The 25,175-nt window shown below is 49.7% G+C and overlaps 1 protein-coding gene across 2 annotated transcripts in view; it reads right to left on the bottom strand.

The window, feature by feature from the left end:
* LOC144798754 (cytochrome P450 2J2-like) overlaps window positions 1-24,759 on the bottom strand; it is a 404,320-nt gene extending 379,561 nt beyond the window's left edge. The window contains exon 1 of one of the 2 annotated variants that reach the window (XM_078669779.1): window positions 24,498-24,759. In XM_078669779.1, the coding sequence (XP_078525905.1) occupies window positions 24,498-24,707 (210 nt within the window). In that variant the 5' untranslated portion in view covers window positions 24,708-24,759. The remainder of the gene's footprint in view (window positions 1-24,497) is intronic. The other variant, XM_078669787.1, reaches the window with a different exon arrangement.
* Between the last annotated feature and the right edge of the window lie 416 nt (window positions 24,760-25,175).

Genomic DNA, 25,175 nt, shown 5'->3' with positions numbered 1-25,175 from the left:
CACTAGGCTGGGAGCTCCACAACACTGTCTAATGGCTGGGAACTGCATCACACAGGATGTACTGCTTGATGAGGGATCGCTGATCAGATTGGTCGGTAGTGGGACTGCTCATTACTGTTTGCAGGGGCGTAGCTTGGCCAGTAAGACTGGGGGGAAGGGGCGTGGCCTTCAGATTTTCCAACAATCACACTGACATATAATGTTAATCATTATATGAGAATCAGCGCTTGATGGGTGTTTAAGGGCCAGTGGAATGGGAAAGATTTCTGATTGTGAGGGGTTACTAAAGAAAACAGTATTATAACCATGATTGAGTATTTAAAAATGTCCTGTGAAATCCAACAGACACCTTACCCTACCCGACTGAAAGCACCTATACCCAACAATTCTTTTAATACATTAGTGGGTATTTACAGCCCCCTGTAGCTACGCCCCTGACTTAGGTGTGATTGCATAACACAGACTGATAAAGGGCTGCAAAGCTTTGGATACAGTTAATTGCACATCACTGTACAATGTAGCTTTGCTAAAAGATATATTTAGCTTAAGTTGCAAGCAATAGACTCCATATTTAGACCTCGTATTTGTGGCAAAAAACAATGTTTAGGAAAGTTAGGTCATCTGGAGATAAGGGTAGGTTCCAACCCTTTGCCTCGTTAGTGGAAAGGCTTTAGGGCGTCCATCATGCTCACTAATTTACATTTGACGTTAGCAGTCCAACCCCATTAAAACAGCAAGTGCTTGCTCAAGCCTAAAACATACATGAAAGTGAATATTGAACATGGCCACCTTGTACCAGTGGTTAGCCTAGATTCCTAAGGAAGGCTAGCTGCCAACACCAACCTGTAAATAACAACCACAAAAAGGTAAGGCGACTGAACTGTAATCCTCACCAATATATCTAAGGAAGGCTAGCTACCATAACAAACCTGTAATGACCAACTACAAAATAGGGAGGTGACTGAACGTCTGCAATCCTCACCAATATACCTAAGGAAGTCTAACCTCCAACACAAACCTGTAAAGAACAACCACAAAATGCTAAGGTGACTGAACTTCTGCAATCCTCACCAACATACCTAAGGAAGTCTAGCTACCTTAACAAACCTGTAACGACCAACTACAAAATAGGGAGGTGACTGAACGTGTGCAATCCTCACCAATATATCTAAGGAAGGCTAGTTGCCATGACAAACCTGTTAAGAACAACTACAAAATGTTGACAGGCCTGAAATCTGCAATCCTCACCAATATACTTAAGGAAGGCTAGATGCCATGACAAACCTGTTAAGAACAACTAAAAAATGTTGACAGGCCTGAACTTCTGCAATCCTCATCAATATACTTAAGGAAGGCTAGCTGCCATGACAAACCTGTTAAGAACAACTACAAAATGCTAAGGTGACTGAACTTCTGCAATCCTCACCAACATACCTATAGAAGACTAGCTACCTTAACAAACCTGTAAAGAACAACTTCAAAATAGGGAGGTGACTGAACTTCTGCAATCTTCACCAATATACCTAAGGAAGTCCAGCTGCCATAACAAACCTGTTAACAACACCTACAAAATGGTAAGGTGGCTGAACTTCTGCAGGCCTTGCCAATATACCCAAGTAAGGCTAGCTGCCATAACAGATCTGTAACGAACAACTACAAAATGGTAAAGTGACTGAACTTCTGCAATCCTCACTAATATTATCTCCACTTAGAGTTGCTTTTCAAGATGTATTACAACAAATCGGATTACTTTGATTTTGGAGGAAATAGATGCACTTTATTTACAGCACAAGTGAGACTGAAAGTATCAGTTTGGATGTGCAAACATCTCCGTAAACTTCCAACTGTGATGTTGTAAATTGGATACACATGTACTTCTCCCAGTACTTTTTCACGTCATACGCTGACAGCAGTGGATACTGAACATGCGCTCAAATGTTGCAGAAACACTCAATGACACATTTACACCCAAAGTAATGACACAAGTGCGAATACCACTGGCAACTAAAATACCCATCTACATAGGACCCTTAATATCGGCACATGGAATCCAAATATACCACTATAGAACAGATACAGTGAGCTACAACTAATGACGTTATTAATAGACATGTGATACTCAAGAGTTACTTCCGCATGCGCTGCATTCTGCAGCACACATTGACAGAGGAAAACGTCTCTCATGATTGTTTTTGTGCAGGTAGGTACACCTTTCTGCAAAAAACAATCATGCACACCTTCCTGAAAAAAAAGACAACCATGCCAGCCCCACAGACACCCTTTTGCCATGGTTCTCGGGTGCCTGCGTTTGCGCGTGGCGGCTAAGGGCTGGCTGCTTATCTTGTAAATAAGGTGCATTCCTGCCCTTTCGAATTGGCGTAAAAGCAGCGCAGTAAATGACTTGCGGCGCTGCCCCACGCCAATTCTCTACAGCTGCGCCTGTCACCCAGGTGTGTACGGAAGTGTGTCACCTATCGTTGTTTAACCTCTACTAACAGGGAGGAAAGGTCGCGCAGCGCTGCTGCTCCATGAGCGAGGAAAGCTTACACTACGGTGCCATGTGTGCATGTTAAGTGCACGTATGACGCTGGGCACTACTGCTTCCGTGCTACACCTGGGAGATGGGTAGAATGGAGATAGTATGGCCATGGGCGTAGGAAGTGTGGGGGACGCGGGGGATATATCCCCCTCCAGATTTTGGAGTGGGGGGGACACGGGGGACAAGGATGGGGGAGGTGACAAAAGAATTTCCCCTCTCCCTTCTGTTAATCACAGAGCCATTAGCGCGCGAAAGCGCTACCTAATGGCCCTGTACTTGACTTGTGACCTGCCTGCAGTCAAAGAGGCCACCCGCCCTCTTTGTCCTTTGTTATGCTGCAATAAGGCTTGGCCGGTCTGGGGGTGGGGCGGAGAGGGGGCAGAGAAGGAAAACAAACTCTTGTCTCTTTTCCTTCATGCCCAGAGAAGGCAAGAACAGTGTCTGCTTCTGCGCTGCCTCTAGCAGCTGTCTCGTCCCCTCTCTCCATCTCTTTCTGTCTCTGTCTAGCTCCTCCTTAAGTGCTGATTTCAAGAGACAGCTGTTACGTACTCTCTCTTGACTCTCCTTTTCTTTATTTGTTCCCTGTTAAATGGATCCAAAAATGAGAAGAACACTTTGCCTGGAAATGTCCCCCTTTTCTGACCGTTTTCTGTTCCAAAGTATAACCTCGGGACGGAGAGAAAAATAGTATCAAAATATGAAAAATAATTAAATATCCAAATAAAGCAATGCAGACTGCTCGCAGATAGGCCAGATTGGTGTTATTCACACCCACACACATTAGCACCACGTTAAATAGCTTGCTAGTGAAGCGCTACTTTCTTTTTATCTTCTTTCTTTGACTAACATTGTTTTCCCAGGGTGGGGAAGTGCACCATTCCTACAGGGACTGCAATGCCTTGTTGATGGGTGGAGTGGAAAGCGTTTAATATTGTCGTTTTCAACTGTTTTAATGATTTTAGCATATAAAATCTGTACCGCAGCTCTGTGTTTAGAAATGTGGTCTTTTTTAATCCAAACTGCTTACATTTTGTAAGGATTTAAGCAATCGACATTGAAACAGGTCCGTTCCTGGTTCTGTAGTCATATCCAGAACTTATCAGGCAAAATCACTTACTGATTTCTGAATAATGAGTTTAAAACTGTTACGGTAACCATGTTGTTCCTGCTTACATTTCACATGCTTTGCTCATCCTTTCATCCGCTATGCGTGTTTGCTTTTTTCAGGCAGCATTTTACTCTTGTCTAATGCATAAATTGAATTGAGTCGCAGCACAATTGGGTTGTAGCTGAAGGCAGTGCGAGTTTCTCCCAGTTGGGCAGTATGGTGTTCAGTGTGGGAGAGGATGTGGCACTCTGGCCAGAGCTGCCAAATGGAGAACCATGTTCAGCCTTCATGACCAGTCCACCAGACCACCGTCCTGACAGAGTACATTACGATGCTACACCTTAGAAGGCCTGATAGACCTTAGAAGCCCTGGTGTCTTAGCACCAGCAGGTGGACCCTAACGGTGACAAGTGTGAGTTAACCTTGAAGGCCTGTCCACCACAATCCATGCAGCTCACCTCCAGTCTTGCGGGCAGGCATACAAAGAAGCACACACTAGAGTGACAATGACTGTCACTGAAGTCACAAGACCTTTTAGGCCAGTCCACCTTACCCATTGGTGCCTCCATTGGCCTTTTTCAGCACTAGTAGTGCAACTTACCAGGGGTTGGCAATGTAGGATTTGCATGCACACCAGACTTAGGGGGTGATTATAATGGAGGTGTAACTGCTACATCACCCGTCAGTGACGGTCCCACCGCCATCAGTGATTGTATCACCGCCCGCCATATTACAATGGCAGGTGGTTCCCTGGCAGTTGGCACGATGGATCACCATGCACCGAACGGGCTACTTGAGCCCTCCTGTGTGGCAGAGGGGCTCGTAGTTCCTACAATGCTGGTAGTGCCTACCAGGCACCGCAGTAGGGATTATGATGTCCTTTACGCACCAGCCTATCCATGGTGGTTCGCCCGCCATAGAAAAGCCGGTGGAAAAGGACATTGGGGGCCCGTAGCAGACCCCTTTACTCCCGGCACCCAGACATGGGACCTGAGGGGCACCTATGGTGCCCCCCTACATATCACTGCACCATGTGGCACTGCCACGTAATGCAGTGATATACGTAAGATGTCCCATTTTTTACACTGCGACGGGTGATGCAGCCAGCAGCGCCTGCCCCAATGTAAAAGATAGGTATTGCGATCGCCATAGCGGCAGTCGCATTGAAATGCCTATCGTGAGGCCTCCGTTTTGTAGGCGAGCGGTCCCATTCCCCAATTCGATGGCGGGTGGACTGAGGTCCGACTGCTATCGTAATCAGTCCGTAAGTTTTGGGTAGAAAGAGGGCAGGGACTTTGAAATGAGGTTGACCATGTGGCCCTTATTTTGGTCATATGTAATGTTTCTGTGATACGTCATGGGGAAGGAAGAAGGTTTGGGTCCTTGTGTCTTGCAGAAAGGAGAGAAAAGGTTGTATCTGCTTTTCAGGAAGGATATACAATGCAGAAAGGACCAGACTAGCCACTCTGGCATTTCCTTTGTGGGCTGCAAGCTAATGAAGCGTAATTTAAGTTGGTGTCTGCAGGTGAGGCCCAACTGCATTCTTTGTTAGAGACCGGTACATTATTATTTTTTTTTTTTTATTTTTTTTGCCTAAGACCTTTATTAACATAAAGCAAAGTACACAGCATGAGCCTACAACCCTGGGGCCGGCTCGCCATGTGATGTTGATAATCCAATAAACAGTAATTTAGTAACGAAAATCAGAGTAAAAATCTTCTGGCTGAGCTGCCGTACATAACCTCCGTAGGGCTCTGAGCAGACAATCGAAATGAGTCTCACATTTTGTCTTTTTGGAAAACAGAAAATTCAACATACCCCAACTTAAGACCTTACATTGCCCTTATACACAACCTATACAGTGTGTGAAGCAGTAGACCGGCATGTCCTTAGTGCAACCCCCAACTGACCCCCATTCACCCCCCACTTATCCCTCCCGATAGTATAACCAGAGGTCGAGCTATTCCTCCTCATCGTCCTGCAATGAGGTTAGGTAGTCTGATAAGAAGCACCATACGTCCTTCGGTTTTGATTTCGCCGGTAAGTTCTCCTCATATGTTTGCAATTTGTCCCGGCAGATGGACATGTCATGTAGCCATATTTTTGTAGTCGGTACCCTACGGCTGTGCCAACACTGTGCCACCTGTCTTTTTGCTAACAACAGGGCTATTGCACAGAATTTGCGTTCCAGCGCTCTGAATTGGGGTATAATACCTAGTAAACAGACCTGTGGCGTGCATTGCACCTCATCCTCTAACATGACCGTGAGTGTGGCCGTAATCTCTGCCCAATAACCCGCTACCTTCTCGCAAGTCCAGGCCAGATGTGTAAAGTCCGCACCCTCCCTGCCACAGCGCTTGCATTTGTCTTCCTCTTGTAACCCAAATTTGCGCAGTTTAGTCGGTGTGTAGTAGGCCTGGTGGATGAACTTGAAATGAATGATTCTTAGATTTCCGTTCGGTGTCAGTATCTGTGTTAGCGCGCATGAGCTGTGCCATTCCTCCTCTGTTAGTGGAGTATCTAGCAGCGCATCCCACCGCCCTTTAGCTTTAAGTGTGTGGCCCGCTATTTCTGATTGTGCAGCAGAGTACAGTCTGGACACGAAGTGTGATAGATCCCTTGTAGTGATCAGCATTTGCAGAGGTGTTAGGCTTTCTGGTTCCGCAGGGAAGGATGGGTAATGTTTCCTCAATGCCCTCGTTAGCCTATAGTATGTGAATCGGAACATAGGAGTCTGGTTGCGAATATAACTCAACTGGTCAATGCCCATAAATGTGCCTCCCTGGAATACATCGCTCATCTTGTCGATACCCGCTCTAGTCAGCATGGACATCCCCACCTTTTCGTTAGTGACTGACAGTGCCTGATGATACTGCAATGGCATGTTCGGTGCGTATAACGGGGTTTTGTGAGCCAACTGCCCTAATTTGTTCCATGCTTTAATCGTGGTGTCTACAGTGTTGATATCCTTTGCGTGTAGTGGTGGCCTGGTGTGCGTCAGTATCGCTGATAGGGGGACAGGATGGGCATCTCCCTCCTCAATGGCCGTATGAGTGAGATAGGGGACCTCATGGTACCAGTATGCTGCATATTGTGCCTGGGCACAAAGGTAGTATAGGAGAAAATCAGGGACCCCGAATCCGCCCTGTGTAATCGGGAGTGTCAGTGTCTGCAGATCAATACGAGCTTGTTTACCCGCCCAGATCAGGGTTAGTACCAGGGACTTTATACGGCGGAAGACTTCTTGAGTTGGCGTGATGGGTATGTTATTAAAGAGATATAATAACTTGGGCAAAATGTTCATTTTGACGATCGCTATGCGATCTGCTAGTGAGAGAGGTAAGTGGATCCACCGGCGGATCTTTTCGTCCAGTTTGGAGAGTACCACCCCATAGTTTGCTCGCATGACTTCGTCCGGATCTCTGTGGAACATGACCCCTAGGTAGCGAATCGGATCTTGCTGCCACTCTAGCGGGTAATCAACCGCAAATGAATTTGTGGTGTCGGTGAGAGGTATAAGTGAGGATTTGGACCAATTAATCGCTAACCCCGAGTGCCCCCCAAATCGGATATATTCTCTAAGGAGCGGGTTTAGATGTACCTCTGGGTCGCGAACGTATAGCAACATATCGTCTGCATAGAGTGATATGTGCAGTGGCCTAGCCGCAAACTGCAACGCCGAGTCTTTGTAGTTTTGCCGTACTATGCACGCTAGGGGCTCTAACGCTAGTGCGAATAGCAGGGGTGACAGGGGGCAGCCCTGCCTAGTACCCCGCCCAATTTCAAACGGAGCTGAAACATAGCCATTGATCCGGACCCTTGCACATGGTTGAGTATATAGCAGGGAAATCCACTGGACGAACCTTTTAGGGAAACCCATCCTATTGAGGACCGTTAGCATATAACGCCATTCGATAGAATCGAAAGCTTTCGCGGCGTTTAGCATGACGGCCACCGCCTTAACCGAGGGTTCCAGGTAGTGCGCCAGCGCAAACAGGGATCTGGTGTTATGCGAGGCGGATCTGGTGGGAACAAACCCCGCTTGGTCTGGAAGGACCAGTCGAGTCATCAAGGGGGACAACCTAACAGCTAGCAATTTAGCAAGTATCTTCGAATCTACGTTTATCAGGGACAAGGGCCTGTAGGAGTCGCAGAGTTCCGGATCCTTGGACGGTTTTAGGAGTGCAATGACCATTGCTTCTCGCAATGTGGGGGGTAGCAACGCTTTCTCAAAGGAGGCCCCATACATATCTACCAGGTAGGGGGCGATGATATCTACAAACTTCTTATAGAATTCGGATGTGTATCCGTCCGGGCCCGGTGCCTTTCCATTTGGAAGTAAAGTGATCACCTCCATGACCTCCTCCTCCGTTATTGGCCGAGCTAAATATTCCCTTTGGGCGTCCGACAACCAGCCAATTGCCACGTCATGCAAGTAATCATATGTTTCGTCCGCTGTCGCTGTTGGTTGAGATTGATATAATGTGCTATAGGAGTCAACAAAGCTTTTCAATATGTCCGTCCAATGTGTTTGCAATATCCCCTCCCCTGATTTGACTCGGAGTATTGCTGATTGCCCCCGTCCTTCACATATTTTCCGCGCCAGTACACTCCCCGGTCTGCCCCCCTCTCCAAAGGCCCTGGCCACATGTTTGCGATCCAAGTATTTAAGTTCTGAAGTTAAGCAATCCGCAAGTTCGGTGTGCAAATCGCGTAATTTGGATAACAGTGATACGTCCTGCGTCGCTTCATATTGCAATTCCAAGTCCCTCATTTGACTTTCACAGCGACGAATCCGGCCCCTGATGTCCTTGAGTACTCCTATGGTAGTGCCAATGCATACACCTCTGATCGTGGCCTTAAAGGCTTCCCAGAGGAGACATGGGTCCTCAGTGGTTTGGGAGTTATTAGCAAAATAGTCCTTGATCGCCTTTGTCAGAGTGTCTATGTATATTGGGTCTGTGAGGGCTTGGGAGTTAAATCGCCATTGGAATGGGGGGGGTTCGTAATGTGGAATGTCTATCTGCAACAGGACCGGGTTGTGGTCCGATAATGTGCGCGGTAGTACTTGTATGTTACGAACCCACAGTGCCACGTCTTTGGAGCCCAACCAGTAGTGCAGCCTGGACCAACTGTTGTGAGATGCGGTGATGTGTGTGGCGCCTGGTGCGTCAGTGTGTCGTAGTCTCCAGCGATCTGCTAAAGCTAGATCCCCCATCATGTGACCCACCATTAGTCTCGATTGTTTGTGTTGTTCTACGGATTGTGAGGAGCGATCGAGTCCATCCCGTAATGTCACGTTCCAATCCCCCCCACATAACATGTGTGTGTTAGTATGTTTCTGCATGTGTCCCCATACATCCCGATAAAATTCGGGTGCGTCCGTATTTGGGCCATAGACATTAAGGAGTGTCATATGTTGGCCTCTTAGTGTACCTGTCACCAGCACATATCTGCCAGCAGGGTCCTGTGTCACATGCTTCTCCTCAAAGTTGATCCCTTTCTTAATCAATATAAGCACCCCCCGAGAGTAAGAGGAATATGACGCCCTGTAAGATGCCCCCGCCCACTTTGATCCCAATGTAGCGTGTGCATGTGGTGCGAGGTGTGATTCCTGTAGGAATGCTATATCAACGTTCCATCTGGTAAGGCTAGCAAATACCTGTCTAATTTTCTGAGGACGGGCGAACCCCCGTATGTTCCAAGTAACCACGTTCAGACCAATTCTGCTTCTATTCCTAGAACCTGTTGTACATCAAAAGCGCAAAATAACTAATCTCTACACCCTCAGGCGCTATACCCGAATCTCGTCCACCCGCAGCCCACTGTACAGAAGTTACAATGACAGACTCTCTCCATTGAGCATCCAATAAAGTGTACATTAGCAATGTCTTCGGTCTCAGTAAACAGTTAAACATCCCCCCTTCCCAATTCCCACCCACTCCAGCATCCCCAACCTGCCGAAGCCATACCCCTTCAGAGCACAACTCTCCCAAACACATAACTATCAACTTAGTGCTCATTTTAAGAACTTGTGTTGGGTATTACCCTCATGGAGGACCGCCAGGAGCACAACCCTCACCCGGTGAAAGGGTGCAGGCGATTCTAGAAAACATGAACATATTCGCAAAATACGTGACCCTTGATCCGCCATCCCCACCTCCCCATTGCCACTCCCAATATGGGTGAAAGCAGTGGCGCTGTCATAGAGGAAATGCATCTCCCCCCCATATCGATCAAATGTACATGGCAGGAAATAGGCCCAGCTCATCTAATTTTCAGTCTGTCCTGCACAAAGCCAACACCCGGACCCAAGTAGTTAGGTAAACAGAGGCAGGCAGTGCCGATCTTATCTCGGTTAGTCTATACCTTGCAGCATGATATGCATCGCAGTGTCCAGTGGTTCGTTGTCTCTATCTCTATCTCTCTGCACATCATAGGGTCTGTGAGTACATTTACTTGAAAAAGGTCTGACCCATCACTCGCAGCATCAGTAACAGTTACAGTTTAGCGCGGCTGCGGGACTAGTCATCCAGTGGGGGAGAGCGCCGTGGCAAGTGTTAGTCACGGGTATCAGCTGCACTCCAGGACGTGAGTGCGGTGCAGCCCTTGTTACAGCCCCTGTCATCTCCACTTGTCCCCACCTTTACAGTACCCAGTTTCGCAGTAAAGCGCTATTATCTCACCTCTATGAGTCTCGCATCGGTCAGTTCTGCTCAGTGCGGCTGAGGATGGCCATGCAGCAGTCCATCGTAGCCATCCGCGCAATAGCACTCACCGCTGGACCACGATGAACATCACCAGTGTCTTCATTCCGAGTCTTTGTTCTGATCGCTCTGGGACTCTGACCTCGTTTCCCGCTGTATTTTCTTGACTAATTCAAGTGCCGCTTTAGGTGTCGCTAATACTATCGCCTGTTCCTTCCACACCACTCGAGGTCTGGCAGGGTATAACATAGAATAGGCGATATTCAAATCTCGCAGCTTAGCCTTCACCGCGGTGTATTCCTTACGCGCCTGCTGAACAGCAACCGTGTGATCAGGATAAAACTCCAGAGTGTTACCTTGATGAGTGATTTTACCCTTCTCTCTCGCGAGCCTGAGGATCATGTCCCTGTCACGGTAGTTGAGAATCCGCGCCACAATCGGCCTGGGCGTAGCGCCGGGTGGCGGCTTGGGGCCTAGTGACCTGTGGGCTCTTTCCACAATGAAGATCTGCGACAGGGCCTCCGCACCAAAGATATCCTTACATAGACCCTCGATGTAATGCTCCATACGCCCTGTGTTGGTCGATTCTGGCAGGCCCGCGATTCGCACGTTATTGCGCCTCGAACGCGCTTCCAAATCCTCCTCCTTTGCTTTTATTACCTCCAGAATTCGCTCCATTCCGGCGCATTTAGTGGTGGACGCACGTGCTTCATCTTCAACGGCTGAGATTCTTGTTTCCGCTTCATCCAGGCGCTCGCCATGCTTTTCTTGCCGAGCAGCCATGCCATCCATCCTGCACGTCAGATTGTCCAGCTTACCGTTTATATCTTGCAAATTCGACTGAATTGCCATCAGAATCTTCTCTATGTTGCTATTTTGTGGTGATTCTGACGAACCGCCGGCCTCCGCCATATCTTCTGCAGGCTTCGTTGCTTTCCTGTTGTCAAAGGAGAGTTTCGGTTGCTGCTTATCTGGCTTCCCCATTGTGGCGGCCGGCGTATGTACTTTCCGCATTGTGGGTCCAGACGCCCTCGTTATTCTGTTCACCGTCGCCGTGTTTCCTCGGCAGTGGTAGCCAGCCGCTTCCCGTGGCTAAACTCCGTGTTTGATATGGTCACCGTCAGTAGGTTCCCGCCAGGGTGTATGCGTTATAGGTGGGATGTATATCGTGTATGCCAACAGCGTCTAATAGCAAGGCGGAGGTATAGGACCGTTTCCACAGTGGAGTCCCTCCGCAACTAGTTAGGTAAGCTGAGCGCTACTCCTTCGTGGGGTTTCCCGCTTTTGTTCTGCAGCCTGTGATTACCCTACCCGGTTAGTTTGTGCGTTCGGCGCCAAGTTGCCGGCAGCAGGCCGCCTCCAGTCTCATATGCCCCACAATGGTGTTTTCAGCTCCCACACTCGCCGATCCGGCGGCCAGCCAGCCCAACGCAGCCGAGTCCCAGTCACCGGCACTGGTCCGAAGTGCCCACTGCCTCCTCAACCAGCGCCGCCATTTTGTCAGGCACCCGACCGAGGGTACCCACAGACTCAGCCGTCACCGCTCGGGGGGTGAAAGCAGCGCAATTCTGCCACACTGTGCCTGGCAGCAGGAACTCACCCCCGGACCTTGTGTGTTGTGTTATCCGGCAGTCCTACGCCGAGTTCGCCGTGGTTGTGCAATGTCCGTTATTCGCCGCCGGCCATCTTGTCAGGCAGTCCGATGCTTGCTGCGGTCATCTCGGCATTTCTCAGCTTAGCGAGGTTAGAGACCTCTACAGTGTAGGATCGCCCATGCCCCACATCTTCCCTCACCCGGAAATGGTCGCGAAAAGAGGGTTGGTGGGGATCCAGGGACAATGGATCACATCGTGTGTGATCGCCCGGCGGAGCTGCGGTTCAGGCAGCCATTCCGCTTTGCGCCCCCTAGCGCCTCCAGAGACCGGTACATTATTTAAACAATCAGACTGTAAAACCAAACAAGAGAGAGAAAGGCATCAAGAGTTGTGGGCAGAAGGAGGAAGGGAAATATGGAAAACAGAGAAAAGGGAGAAATCAAAGATAAGAAAGAACCTGGAAGAGTGAGATAATGTGGAGTGAGAGTATGTTGGTGGCTGAAGGAGGCAGGAGCTGAAATCAAATAGACAGCCTTGGTACTCAACAACCCAGCTCCGCCACAGATTCCCTCGCTACCACTCTTTTATAGTGCTGCTCAAGTCTCCATAACCACTCTCTCAGATGCATTTAATTCGTTATATAGCGCCACTCATACCAGTGCAGGGTGTCAGCACTTTATATCACTCACACTACACAGAGGCAGTCAATCATAGGTGTGTAAATCTGTGTATAGGAAATGTTACATACATTTACAGGGTGTAGGAGTCACATGTCATCCACACTTGTAGACAGTATTGTTTGAGTGTTTGGTCTGGATGTTGGAAAGTGGGTTAATAGTAGGGGCAAATTTATATCTGTCCCCGGAAATAAGGCCACTACCTCGGCTCAGTACCTGTCTTCAAAAATTATTCCCATGCTCAACCCGTGGTTGCTTGGCTGTGAGTAGGCGGGCTTAACTTCAAAGACAGATATGTAAAGCATTTAAAAACACACATTCAGTAAATAATTAAGACACAACACACAATAAAAATCCAACACCAATTTATAAAAATAGGAAATATTTTTCTCTTTAAAAGGAAAAAAAATCCAATGTAGGGAACCTGGGATGTGACTTTTTAAAGATTTAGCACTATATAACACATAGAAACTTAGAGCCCCTTTTGGTGCATCTGGTCACGCTAGACCTGCTCAAAGTCAAAGTTTCAGGCTCACCACGATGACACCCTGCGGGGCTACTCCTTGCGGTAGGTCTCGGTCAAAGTTTTTACCTTCTGAATTAGAAACTTTTCTGGAGCTTTTCTTCCCGGGGTCCCACGTAGCTCTCACCCAGCCCTGATTCGGTGGGGGTTCGCCGGCTTGCCTTGTGACGAGCTCCCGGTCAAACTTATAGAAGTCCAACCTCCGAAGCTTTCCAGGGATCCAGGCTGGCACACAGTTGATGGTGGGTGGCTTGGCTCTTGTGGTTGGTCCCGGTCACCTTTCCTACGTTCGGAATTAGAAACTTTTACAGAGCTTTTTCTTGCGCGTCCCGCAATGCTTTTCACTAGGCTGGATTCGGTGAGGGTTCGCCGGCTAGGGTTTACGCCTACGCTTGATCAAACTCTGGAAGTCAGACCCCTGGAGCTTTTCAGCAGAAGGAACCTGGACGGCAGGCCAACTCATGGTTGATGGTTGCTGGCTTGGCTGGCCAGGGTGAGCCAGTCCACTTATGGAGCTTTTTTCCAAAGTTGCTCCAAACTTCTCCAAACCTCTGGAACTTCTTCCTGAAGTTTTCCAAAGGGTCTCAAAGTGTCCAAAACTTACTCCAAGGAGGGTCTAGAATCTCAAAGATGGTCCTTGAAAGGGACTTCCATTCCCACAATCCACTTGGACAAAACTCTTACAAATTCACTTGTAGTTCTCCAGGCTTGGGATTCTTGGTGGTGATGGTTCAGGTGAGATCTGTTAACCTTCAACTTGCAGGGAGTCCACTCTTTAATCCTTTTGAAGCAAGGTAGTCCACAGGGCTGTAATTCCAGATTGTGCAACAGGTACAATCTTCAGAGTCCAGGGACTGGTTGGTGCAAATCAAACTCTTCAGCAGGGACCCTTCTTCTCCCAAGTTTGAAGCAGCATCATCTGAGAGGCTCTGTCCCTCTAAGATACTTATTCCAAGTTCCCTGGGTCAAGAAGGAGGTCACTCCTGTCCAATGAGGTGCAGGGCAACCCTCCAGGGTATGACCACATCCTTTAAAGTGTCGCATTATGTTCTCACAGAGAGCAGAATTTCTCCTAAATGTTATCATGGCTAATTTTCCAGCAGAGGGAGCAGAACTAACTAAACCAGCCTACAGGATGGCTTCATCTACCTAGGTCCACCCCCCTTACATCTGGGAATTCCTCCTTAATCCCCCTATCCGGCTGTGGGGCCGGGAGAAGAGGTGTAAATGAAAGTGATTTCTCCAGCTTGTCTCCTCCATCCCTTGAAGAGCATTATTTACTACCCCTCACCCTGGCTCTGGCATTCCCATGCCCAGCAACCTCTCCTCCCAGAAAGGCTTCCTAACTCTAGGGGTCATTTATCACCTCTTCAAACAGCCATTTTAATCCACTTACCTCCGACCAATCAAGGCAGAGCACTAGAGGGCTGAATTGTGGCTTACAGATAAGAAAGTCTTATAACTTCTTGTCTGTACATTTTAGAATAAATTCACAATACCACATTGTTGCATTTATAACTAACATTCTTCTGAGTCCTTTAATCCTAGTTTTATGGCTTTCCTTTCTCCTGTTATTAATTAATAACCTCTTGCAATGTTAACCTATGGGCTGGAGAGCTGCAATGGAAAAATGACCCGGCCAATTTCTCCAATACCAGGGCCTATATAAGGACCCTGCTTATACCTACAGAACCCCCCACCCCTGGAATACCCAAGAAAGACTTTAGGGGTTCTAGTTATATCAAAATATTGCGGAGCCTCACTTCACAGTGCTCCTAGCACAAAGGTCAATTTTGGGAAGCACTTTACTACAATGTAGGCAGTGAAATGTGCAATTTCACTAAACCCAGGGCATATAAAACTCATTTTATAAGGGTCCTCCTTGTAGATACCCGACCCCCACCCTGACGCTGATCTCCTTTTGGACCTGGCTGGAGTTGCTGCTTGTTGTTAAGGGCTGCCATACACCCACGACTTGCGGAACCCGCTTCGCGGGTCCCGCTGCGGAATTAACTCACCGCTCACCGGCTGTTCGTGTTCTCCTGCCTGGCTGCTCTGTGGGGGCGTGTGAGGCTTCAGGGCTGCGAGCGTGAGGCTGAGTCACCTGGCCCCGCTCTCCCTGAACGCCCCGCCCCCACCTTCCAACAATTAAAAAGGCACCTGGACTTTCCCCTCTTGGGACGCTGATCTCCTTTTGGACCTGGCTGGAGTTGCTGCTTGTTGTTAAGGGCTGCCATACACCCACGACTTGCGGAACCCGCTTCGCGGGTCCCGCTGCGGAATTAACTCACCGCTCACCGGCTGTTCGTGTTCTCCTGCCTGGCTGCTCTGTGGGGACGTGTGAGGCTTCAGGGCTGCGAGCGTGAGGCTGAGTCACCTGGCCCCGCTCTCCCTGAACGCCCCGCCCCCACCTTCCAACAATTAAAAAGGCACCTGGACTTTCCCCTCTTGGGACGCTGATCTCCTTTTGGACCTGGCTGGAGTTGCTGCTTGTTGTTAAGGGCTGCCATACACCCACGACTTGCGGAACCCGCTTCGCGGGTCCCGCTGCGGAATTAACTCACCGCTCACCGGCTGCTCGTGTTCTCCTGCCTGGCTGCTCTGTGGGGGCGTGTGAGGCTTCAGGGCTGCGAGCGTGAGGCTGAGTCACCTGGCCCCGCTCTCCCTGAACGCCCCGCCCCCACCTTACAACAATTAAAAAGGCACCTGGACTTTCCCCTCTTGGGACGCTGATCTCCTTTTGGACCTGGCTGGAGTTGCTGCTTGTTGTTAAGGGCTGCCATACACCCACGACTTGCGGAACCCGCTTCGCGGGTCCCGCTGCGGAATTAACTCACCGCTCACCGGCTGCTCGTGTTCTCCTGCCTGGCTGCTCTGTGGGGGCGTGTGAGGCTTCAGGGCTGCGAGCGTGAGGCTGAGTCACCTGGCCCCGCTCTCCCTGAACGCCCCGCCCCCACCTTCCAACAATTAAAAAGGCACCTGGACTTTCCCCTCTTGGGACGCTGATCTCCTTTTGGACCTGGCTGGAGTTGCTGCTTGTTGTTAAGGGCTGCCATACACCCACGACTTGCGGAACCCGCTTCGCGGGTCCCGCTGCGGAATTAACTCACCGCTCACCGGCTGTTCGTGTTCTCCTGCCTGGCTGCTCTGTGGGGGCGTGTGAGCCTTCAGGGCTGCGAGCGTGAGGCTGAGTCACCTGGCCCCGCTCTCCCTGAACGCCCCGCCCCCACCTTCCAACAATTAAAAAGGCACCTGGACTTTCCCCTCTTGGGACGCTGATCTCCTTTTGGACCTGGCTGGAGTTGCTGCTTGTTGTTAAGGGCTGCCATACACCCACGACTTGCGGAACCCGCTTCGCGGGTCCCGCTGCGGAATTAACTCACCGCTCACCGGCTGCTCGTGTTCTCCTGCCTGGCTGCTCTGTGGGGGCGTGTGAGGCTTCAGGGCTGCGAGCGTGAGGCTGAGTCACCTGGCCCCGCTCTCCCTGAACGCCCCGCCCCCACCTTCCAACAATTAAAAAGGCACCTGGACTTTCCCCTCTTGGGACGCTGATCTCCTTTTGGACCTGGCTGGAGTTGCTGCTTGTTGTTAAGGGCTGCCATACACCCACGACTTGCGGAACCCGCTTCGCGGGTCCCGCTGCGGAATTAACTCACCGCTCACCGGCTGTTCGTGTTCTCCTGCCTGGCTGCTCTGTGGGGGCGTGTGAGGCTTCAGGGCTGCGGGCGTGAGGCTGAGTCACCTGGCCCCGCTCTCCCTGAACGCCCCGCCCCCACCTTCCAACAATTAAAAAGGCACCTGGACTTTCCCCTCTTGGGACGCTGATCTCCTTTTGGACCTGGCTGGAGTTGCTGCTTGTTGTTAAGGGCTGCCATACACCCACGACTTGCGGAACCCGCTTCGCGGGTCCCGCTGCGGAATTAACTCACCGCTCACCGGCTGTTCGTGTTCTCCTGCCTGGCTGCTCTGTGGGGGCGTGTGAGGCTTCAGGGCTGCGAGCGTGAGGCTGAGTCACCTGGCCCCGCTCTCCCTGAACGCCCCGCCCCCACCTTCCAAGAATACGCCCGTTGGTCTAGGCCCATAAATATCGGAGAGAGATGCTGCGCGGGAGCGCGCGGGAGCGTCCGGGGCTAAGACCGGGCAAAGAGCGGGCCGTTTTAGGCCGTTAGAGGCCGGTAGAGACCGGACCGGGCCTCCTCTCTAACGCCCCCGCTAAACTGCCCCATTATCCACCCCAGTATGACGTCCAGAGCCTTAAGGAGTAAGTCTGTACAACAAGGCGCAAGTACTTTGGAAAAAATTTTCCCCAAGGCGAGCTCCCAAATTAGTAAGTGTCATTCATCCATGGACTCTCACCTTGAGATGGGTCCTGAAAGTGTGTTCTTGGACCTTGGGGAATCTGCCTCAAATGATGTTAGTACACCCATCACTATGGACGCTACCCATATGTCATTATTGGATAGCATTGACCAGACTAATGAGTCGGTCCTTCGGCAGCTAAGAACTCCTGTAACGCAGAGGGATCAAGATTCCTCACGGCCATCGGGGACTTTTGACCATTCTGCTGTTCTGGACAACATGGGATCAAATACGCCTGAAGCGGGTCAAGCGGTCCTGTTAACAGATCCTGTAGATAGTGGGGTGGTACAGCCTTTAAAAAGGAAAAGGCCTGGGGAAATAAAGAGGGTAAAAAGGGCAAAAATTGATGTAACTGAATCATCCCTCGAAGAAAGTACAGATATTTCGGTCTCCCCAGAGCTTATTCTATCTGGGTCTGGGTCGGATCTTGTGGCCTCGTCAGCTCCTGTGTTATCACCAGCGGCGGCGGGTCCATTTATCTTTGGTGGGGTATCCTCCAATAGTACAGATATAGTAATTAATTCGCTTACAGCGATTATTAAGAATCTGCTAACCCCCATCTTAGCTAGACTAGAGGTTATAGAGAATCTACTCCAGTCCCGGGAAAATAACCATACTAGGAAAAGCCCTGGCATAGCCACAAACGCTCCTATAGCTACCGGGGTACCACCTGGGAATACTCCACTTCCTTCCACATTGCCCCAGGTCTCCAGTAGGGTATTGCTGAGTGCAAATGGTGCGTCTGTTTCTCAGACGCGCACTTTGTTACCTCCAGCACCTAGGCCCCCTGTTCCGGCCCCCAGGAGATCCAAGTTACCCCCTGCGCCGCAATCCGCGCCGCAGTCAAGGGCGACAGTGGGTCCTATAAATGCCCCGAGCGATGGTCTTGCCCCCCCCCCCCCTGATAGGCGCAGGGTGGTCAACCTGCCCCCAGAAGCTGTTCCATATACGGCAATCATGGTGGGAGTTCCTGAGCTAACTGGTGGTGTTAGGGAGTCTCAAGACTCCCTACGCAATAAGGTTATAAGCTGGCTCAGCATTAATAGACCGCTGCCTCCAAACTTGAAGGGTGAGGTTCTGATGGTAAGGAGGATTCCATGGATTGGCCCTACTATAAAGAACAGGTCAGGGGATTGTATCGTCCTAAGTTTTAAGAGCCCACACGTTGCAAACTATATCTGCAACTGGCTTGTAAGGCCTGATAAGTCCAAAATAGAACTTGTACCCCTCTCATATTTCTATCCTAGTGGTAGCAACACGGTGGGAGGGAGTGAGAAGGGGTGGACTAGGGTGGGCTTTGCTGTAGATGGCTCCCGCTACAGACCAAGGCACTCCCTACCAACTGCCCAGGCAAACTTCATACATCACAACAGGTTTTCCTGTTTGGATCAGGTCGATTGACCACAAACCAGGGTAATCCTGTCTGGTCCGGGGAAGATGGTGGTTGACGTGCAAAGATACGTGGGATCGGGTATAGTCCCCATGTTGGAACTAACCCGGCTGCACACCGCTATTGAGCGAGGGGCTGACACGGTCGACAATCTGTGCCAACTGGGACCCTTACCTAACATCGGGTCTGCCCATACTCTGCAAACAGGGGCAGCGGAGCGGGCTGGGCCTGCCGCCATCGCGGACAGCGGAAATGGTTCCCTAGACGCTGGTTCACCCATGGTCACTCCGCAACCTCCTACTGGAGCCCAGGGCACCCTGCCACCTGATCCAGGTTTGAGAATTCTCTCCTGGAATGTGGCTGGAATCGCGAACAAGGAAGGCTCTCCTGAATGGGATTGCCTGGTAGGTGGATGTGACATACTCCTCTTTCAGGAGACTTGGTCGAGGGCCACTCAGTCCAGGAGAGGGTTTGAAGTATTCGAAATCCCTGCCAAATGGGCTGGGAGGGGGAGGCCATCAGGTGGCTTGGCAATCTGGATTGCGAGTCACACTGGGTGCCAGGCGGAGCAGGTTTACACGTGTTCGCAGGACATCCAGTGTGTGCGGCTCACATGGCCTGGTAAAACTCCGTGGGCCATTGTCAACATCTACTCGCGTCCAGTGGCCTCGTCAAACGAATCACCAACCCTAAATGACTTGGCCTCCTTCTTGGGCCAACTTCCGGGTGATCTCAAGGTGGTGCTTGGAGGAGACTTCAATTGCCACTTTGAACCTCTGGAAGGTCTACTGGATGGTGTCCTTACGGCCGAGGATGACCACTGGGGGGTTCCACCCTCATCTTCCCCTCACCCTAAAGCCTGGTCCCCTCTAGCTTTACAACTCATGTCCCTAACCCTGAATTGCGCACTGAGGGCGTGTAATGGTCGTACCCCTTCCGATACCCCCTCAGTGTGTACTTTCAACAGGAGGGGCCATGAGTCGAGGCTAGATTATATCATGGTGGACATTACACTCTGGCCTAAAGTGCTTGACTTCAGGGTAATTAAGAGGTCAGATAGCGATCACAATGCCCTTTGCCTAAATATCCTGTGCCCCCTGCCCATGACGGACCCATCCCCAGTTGGCCAAGGGGAAGATCTGGGGGATTTGTCCCTCACCACAAACAGGCGCCGGGTCAAGTGGGGAAAGTTGGTGAGCTCGGAAGAGTCCATCAAGAAATTATATGAGCTGGCACTCCCCAGCTTCATGAAGGTGGACGCACTCCTGAATGATCTAAGAACCCCAGATTACCATGAGAAACTGGGAAACATTCACCAGGATTTAGTGAGGGATTTGGCCGAGGTATTCCATCCGGAGGTCCCAATCCGGAAGAAAAGGACCCTTGTTCCCTCCTGGTACACCTCAGATTGCAGGGCAGCAAAATCTGAGCTCATTGCAGCAATAAAAGAGGGGTCAGATAAGGCCAATGTACGTGACCTTAGGAAGCACCATAAATCAGTGCTGGCGACAGCAAGGACCGAGTGGGACTGGAATCACTGGCAGGATCTTCATGATGCCCTAAAAGTCAGGGACTCCCGGAAATTCTGGGCCCTAGTAAATAATGGGACAGGGGAACTCAGTAAAGCGATCGAGCCCAATATAGCCCCCGCGGTCTGGGAGGCCCACTTTGGGGCTCTTTACCAAGGTACTAGTTCCTGCCCGGCCGCAGAGCTGCAACTGCCCTTGGGTACCCAGGAGTTTGGAATGGAATTATCCCTGGGGGAAGTGGAGCTTGCCCTAGAACGCTTAGCAGTGGGGAAGGCGCCAGGCCTGGATAGGTTACCCGGGGATCTATTTAGGCACCACCCGGATATTTGGGGTCCATACCTTCTCATTCTCTTCAATGCCATTCTTGGAGGTATGGCGATCCCTGGGTCGTGGATGGGGGCAGAGATTGTGCCCATCCATAAGAAGGGTTCTACTCTGCTCCCCTCTAATTACAGGCCTATAAGCCTTATAGATGTGCCCCAAAAGCTCTTTGCGCGCCTCATCTTGGACCATCTCCTAGACTGGGTCGAGGACAATGACATCATGAGCCCCCTCCAGGCTGGCTTCAGGAAGAACACGTCGACCATGGACCAAATTTTTCGCCTCCTTCTCCTGTATTGGAAGACGGTCACGCTAGAGGGAGGTCGATTGTACATGGTCTTCGTGGACCTGAGGTCAGCCTTTGACCTGGTCCCGAGGGGGAAGTTATGGGAGGTGCTGCAGAAGCTAGGAGTTCCCCCCCACCTCCACAGAATCATCATTAGGCTGCATGAGAACAACTTTGCGCAAGTGAGGTGTGGGAGGGATGGTAAGCCCTCGGGCAAATTCCCGGTCCGCCGAGGTGTCAGACAGGGCTGTGTTTTGGCTCCGACACTGTTCTGTCTGTACATCAACAGCGTCATTCAACATCTTGACGCTGTTGGGGACAATGACGCCCCGGTTTTGGCAGGAAGGAGGGTTCCGGCAATAATGTTTGCCGATGATACCCTCCTTCTTTCCAAATCCCCTATGGGGATCCAGAGGATTGTGGACGGTTTTGGCCATTTCTGTCGACAACATGGGTTGGAGGTGAACACGGAAAAAACTAAGTTCATGATCTTCAACCCCCCCACCAAAACCAGACCCAATCCAAAACTGGGGGAAATTAGCCTTGAAAGGGTGTCGACCTTTATATATCTGGGGGTATCTCTTCAAGAAAATCTGTCATGGGACTCCCAGGTAGCAAGATCTAGGTTGAAACTTTCCCAGCTATCGGGCGCACTCTTGAGGGTGTCCAATAAGTCCACCTTCAAGCCTGTTAGTCCGGCCCTGGAAACGTACAGGACCCAGGCGAAGGCAGCTGCCTCCTACGGCAGTGAGCTGTGGGGACATAAAGCTGGGAAGGTCATGGCAGGGGTGGAAAATTGTTTCCTCAGACGCTTACTTGCCCTCCCGCAAGGCACACCACTCCTCCCCCTAAGACTCGACCTGGGCCTTCCGTCAATTGCAGAGGACCTACGGTCGAAACCTGTGAAGTTCTGGCACCGGATATGGACCACCGAGGAACTGCATCATTACAGGCAGGACCTTATACACGTCATGAGGCTGGATGTTAATGGCAAGATCCCGTGGCTGGCATTTGTCAAGTCGGAACTGTCTAGTCTGAAATTGCCAGATCTATGGGATGATCCAGCTCAGGGCTGTAGAAAGATTTCGCGTAAAACCCTCGCACAGCTCTACAAGAACAAAAGCCTTGTTGATATGGACAATGCTTATGATAGTGGCACCTTGACGGGACGTTTTATAGTATCCAAAAATTCTTATGTTTTTGAACCTTTTATGGATTTTATCTATCCTCTTTTGGCGAGGAAATTGTTCCTGCAATGGAGGTTTGGCACGCTCCCTACTAAAGTCTTTACCCATAAATGGTCGCTAGGGGGTGACAAGCTCTGCCCATGCTGTAAAGCTAATGATGAAGACGATTTGCACATAATGTTCTGTTGCCATGCCTATCGGAGCCCGAGGAGGCGCTGGTTAGCTCCTCTATGTCGGAACCTGGGCTTCAGGAACTATTTACAGGCCTACAGGGTTATGAAAACTACTACCCTGGGCCACATTGTGTTTGCGGTTTCCAAATTCTTAATGGCAGCATGGATAATAAGGAAGAAAATGTCTGGTTAATTCATATTACCTTGTATTTTCTAACATTGCAGGTCCAGTTGGTTTTTATTGTATATATTGTGTTTTATCTATATGTATTTTTATTGCATCTTTTATGGCCCATGTGGCCGAAATAAAGAATTTTTGGAATTGGAATTGGCAATGGAAAAATTACCCGGCCAATTTCTCCAATACCAGGGCCTATATAAGGACCCTGCTTATACCTACAGAACCCCCCACCCCTGGAATACCCAAGAAAGACTTTAGGGGTTCTAGTTATATCAAAATATTGCGGAGCCTCACTTCACAGTGCTCCTAGCACAAAGGTCAATTTTGGGAAGCACTTTACTACAATGTAGGCAGTGAAATGTGCAATTTCACTAAACCCAGGGCATATAAAACTCATTTTATAAGGGTCCTCCTTGTAGATACCCGACCCCCACCCCTGGGACACCTGAGGGAAACCCTGGGGATACCTAATATGCCCCAACATTGTAGTTTATCAATTTGTAAGTGCCCCACACACAGAAGTCAAGTTTGGGCACAATTGGCATTTTAAAAGCAGTCCTGCAACACAGGCCTGTTTTTAAACTGACCTCAGGCTTCAGCAGTGCACACATGCAAGTGCAGGAAGGGCTGCTGGCCTCTACATTGCCATGCCCTAATATATACTAGGGACCTAAAGGTAGTTTCAATCCCCATGCCCTATTATGTACTAGGGCCTTGTAGGAGAGGTCATGCCAATCATAGGGGTAACCTAACCCATGGTGCACCCTAGTGTATGTAGGTGTTTTCACTGTATTTGTAAGTGTCTCTGTCAGCATAGCACTGGCCCTGGCCCTGGGCCTGGTTAGGCAGAGCCCAGGGTCAGTCAGAGTCAGGTACCACCGGTACCGGTCAACAAAAGGTTGGGGAGTGCCCAGGACACAGGATGGCTTTGCAACACTAGAGAAGCAAAAACTCAGAATTTAAAACATAACACCATGGTTGGGGGTTCTCTAATAATCAGAATTGATTTCCATCCTAATTAACCAAATTCCCAACATTAGGATAATGAAATACTGGGGGAAAAGCATAATGTTCTAATCTATACCTTGCATTTTTCATGCTGCTCTTTGGTGACGTAATAGCTCACTGTTCAATGTTAGGATTTTAACTGATAAACTGCAAATAGCAAAAGAACCTCTCAGACAAAAGCAGTAACTCACTGACCTATTTACATTATAAGCATTTTGTGATCTGCATGGTACACGTTCTTTGCAGCAGGCTTATTAACACACGGTGGCTACCTTACCATGAGTCAAAGCTTCCACTAGCCAAACCTCTGATCTCTCTCAATAAGGAACATTAATCACCGAAGTTATCTTCACATTTTTATTGTTGCCTGAAAATTGCTGGTGACCTGAAATGCAGCAGCAGGAACTTTTCAAACCATAATGCACTTGCAAACATGACGCCCTCACCCGAAGTCGGAACCTTTGTTTGCTTGGTGCATGAAGATGGAAGATTCATATACACGTTTTCTTAACATTTGGTCTGATTACTATGTGAATGTAAATAACAATAAAGCCTACATGCAAACTGTGACTACATGCCTGCTTATCTCAATATTTCACTTCATATATATGCGATTGTATTTGTTTAACGGGCGGTGATTTGTATAGGGTCACTTGAAAGTCCACATGGTTGTCCCTGTCCCCCCCCCCCCCCCAGAATTTTAGTGTCTCCTACGCCCCTGAGTATGGCGCTGCTGGTCTGTGCGAACTCTGCTCTGCGCTGCACTTCTATGGTCTCCCTCTCCCTGGAGTATGTAAACTTGTATTGCCGCCGTCCACTTGTAACTGAAATATCATAACAAATCATTTTCTGTATACAAACGACAAAACCTACGGGTCTGTCACAGTTCGTTTAAATTGTTTCTGTAATCTTACCTTTTTTAACGAGACATGAGGCTGAGCAAAGTCCATGGAGGGCAAACATCCAATAAAGGGCCAGGAGAAGGGTCCTGGGGGGTAATTCTTCGGCGCCCTCCTTTTAACATAATCGCCAACAAAGAGGAAGATTGCCAAAAACAGCAGGACGTTTGAGACCGTCAACTGCTGCAGAAAGAAAGATCCCGCAGACATCATCGACAGCTCCATAGTAAACAAGGGAAGGGTTTCTGAGTCCAGGTTACTATCGCTGGCGTTATAAAAGACCGGAGCGTCCGAGGGCGCCGCCTCTGGGAGGATTCCCATGACGTAGGCGTCATCCAATTTCACGCTTTACCGCCCATCAATTGTAAAGAACAGCGTTCTTAGTCCCACAACTCTAAAAAGTGTAAACGAAGTCTTCCCAGTTTCAATTCATTACTCGGTCAGAAACGCTGCCATCCACATTTATATTCAGTTATTTACCTAGGAAGGCAGAGTTTCAAACAGCATGTCTGGTGTTAGACGTGCAAGACAACAATGGCACAGGCAGAAGACAAAAACAAGCATTGGCAATGCTGATAGGTCTCGCATTTGCGAGAGTTAGAGCTGAGGCGAGCTATTGGCGTTGTAAAAGACAATGTCGTTTACTCGTGTTTTGGTTTGGAGTGGATGTATGTGATTTGGTGTGGAATTATG

The sequence above is a fragment of the Lissotriton helveticus genome, chromosome 1_2, assembly GCF_964261635.1.
Source record: "Lissotriton helveticus chromosome 1_2, aLisHel1.1, whole genome shotgun sequence".
Classification (NCBI taxonomy): domain Eukaryota; kingdom Metazoa; phylum Chordata; class Amphibia; order Caudata; family Salamandridae; genus Lissotriton; species Lissotriton helveticus.
The sequence above is the reverse complement of the archived record's forward strand: the minus strand, read 5'-3'. Positions and strand labels throughout refer to the sequence as shown.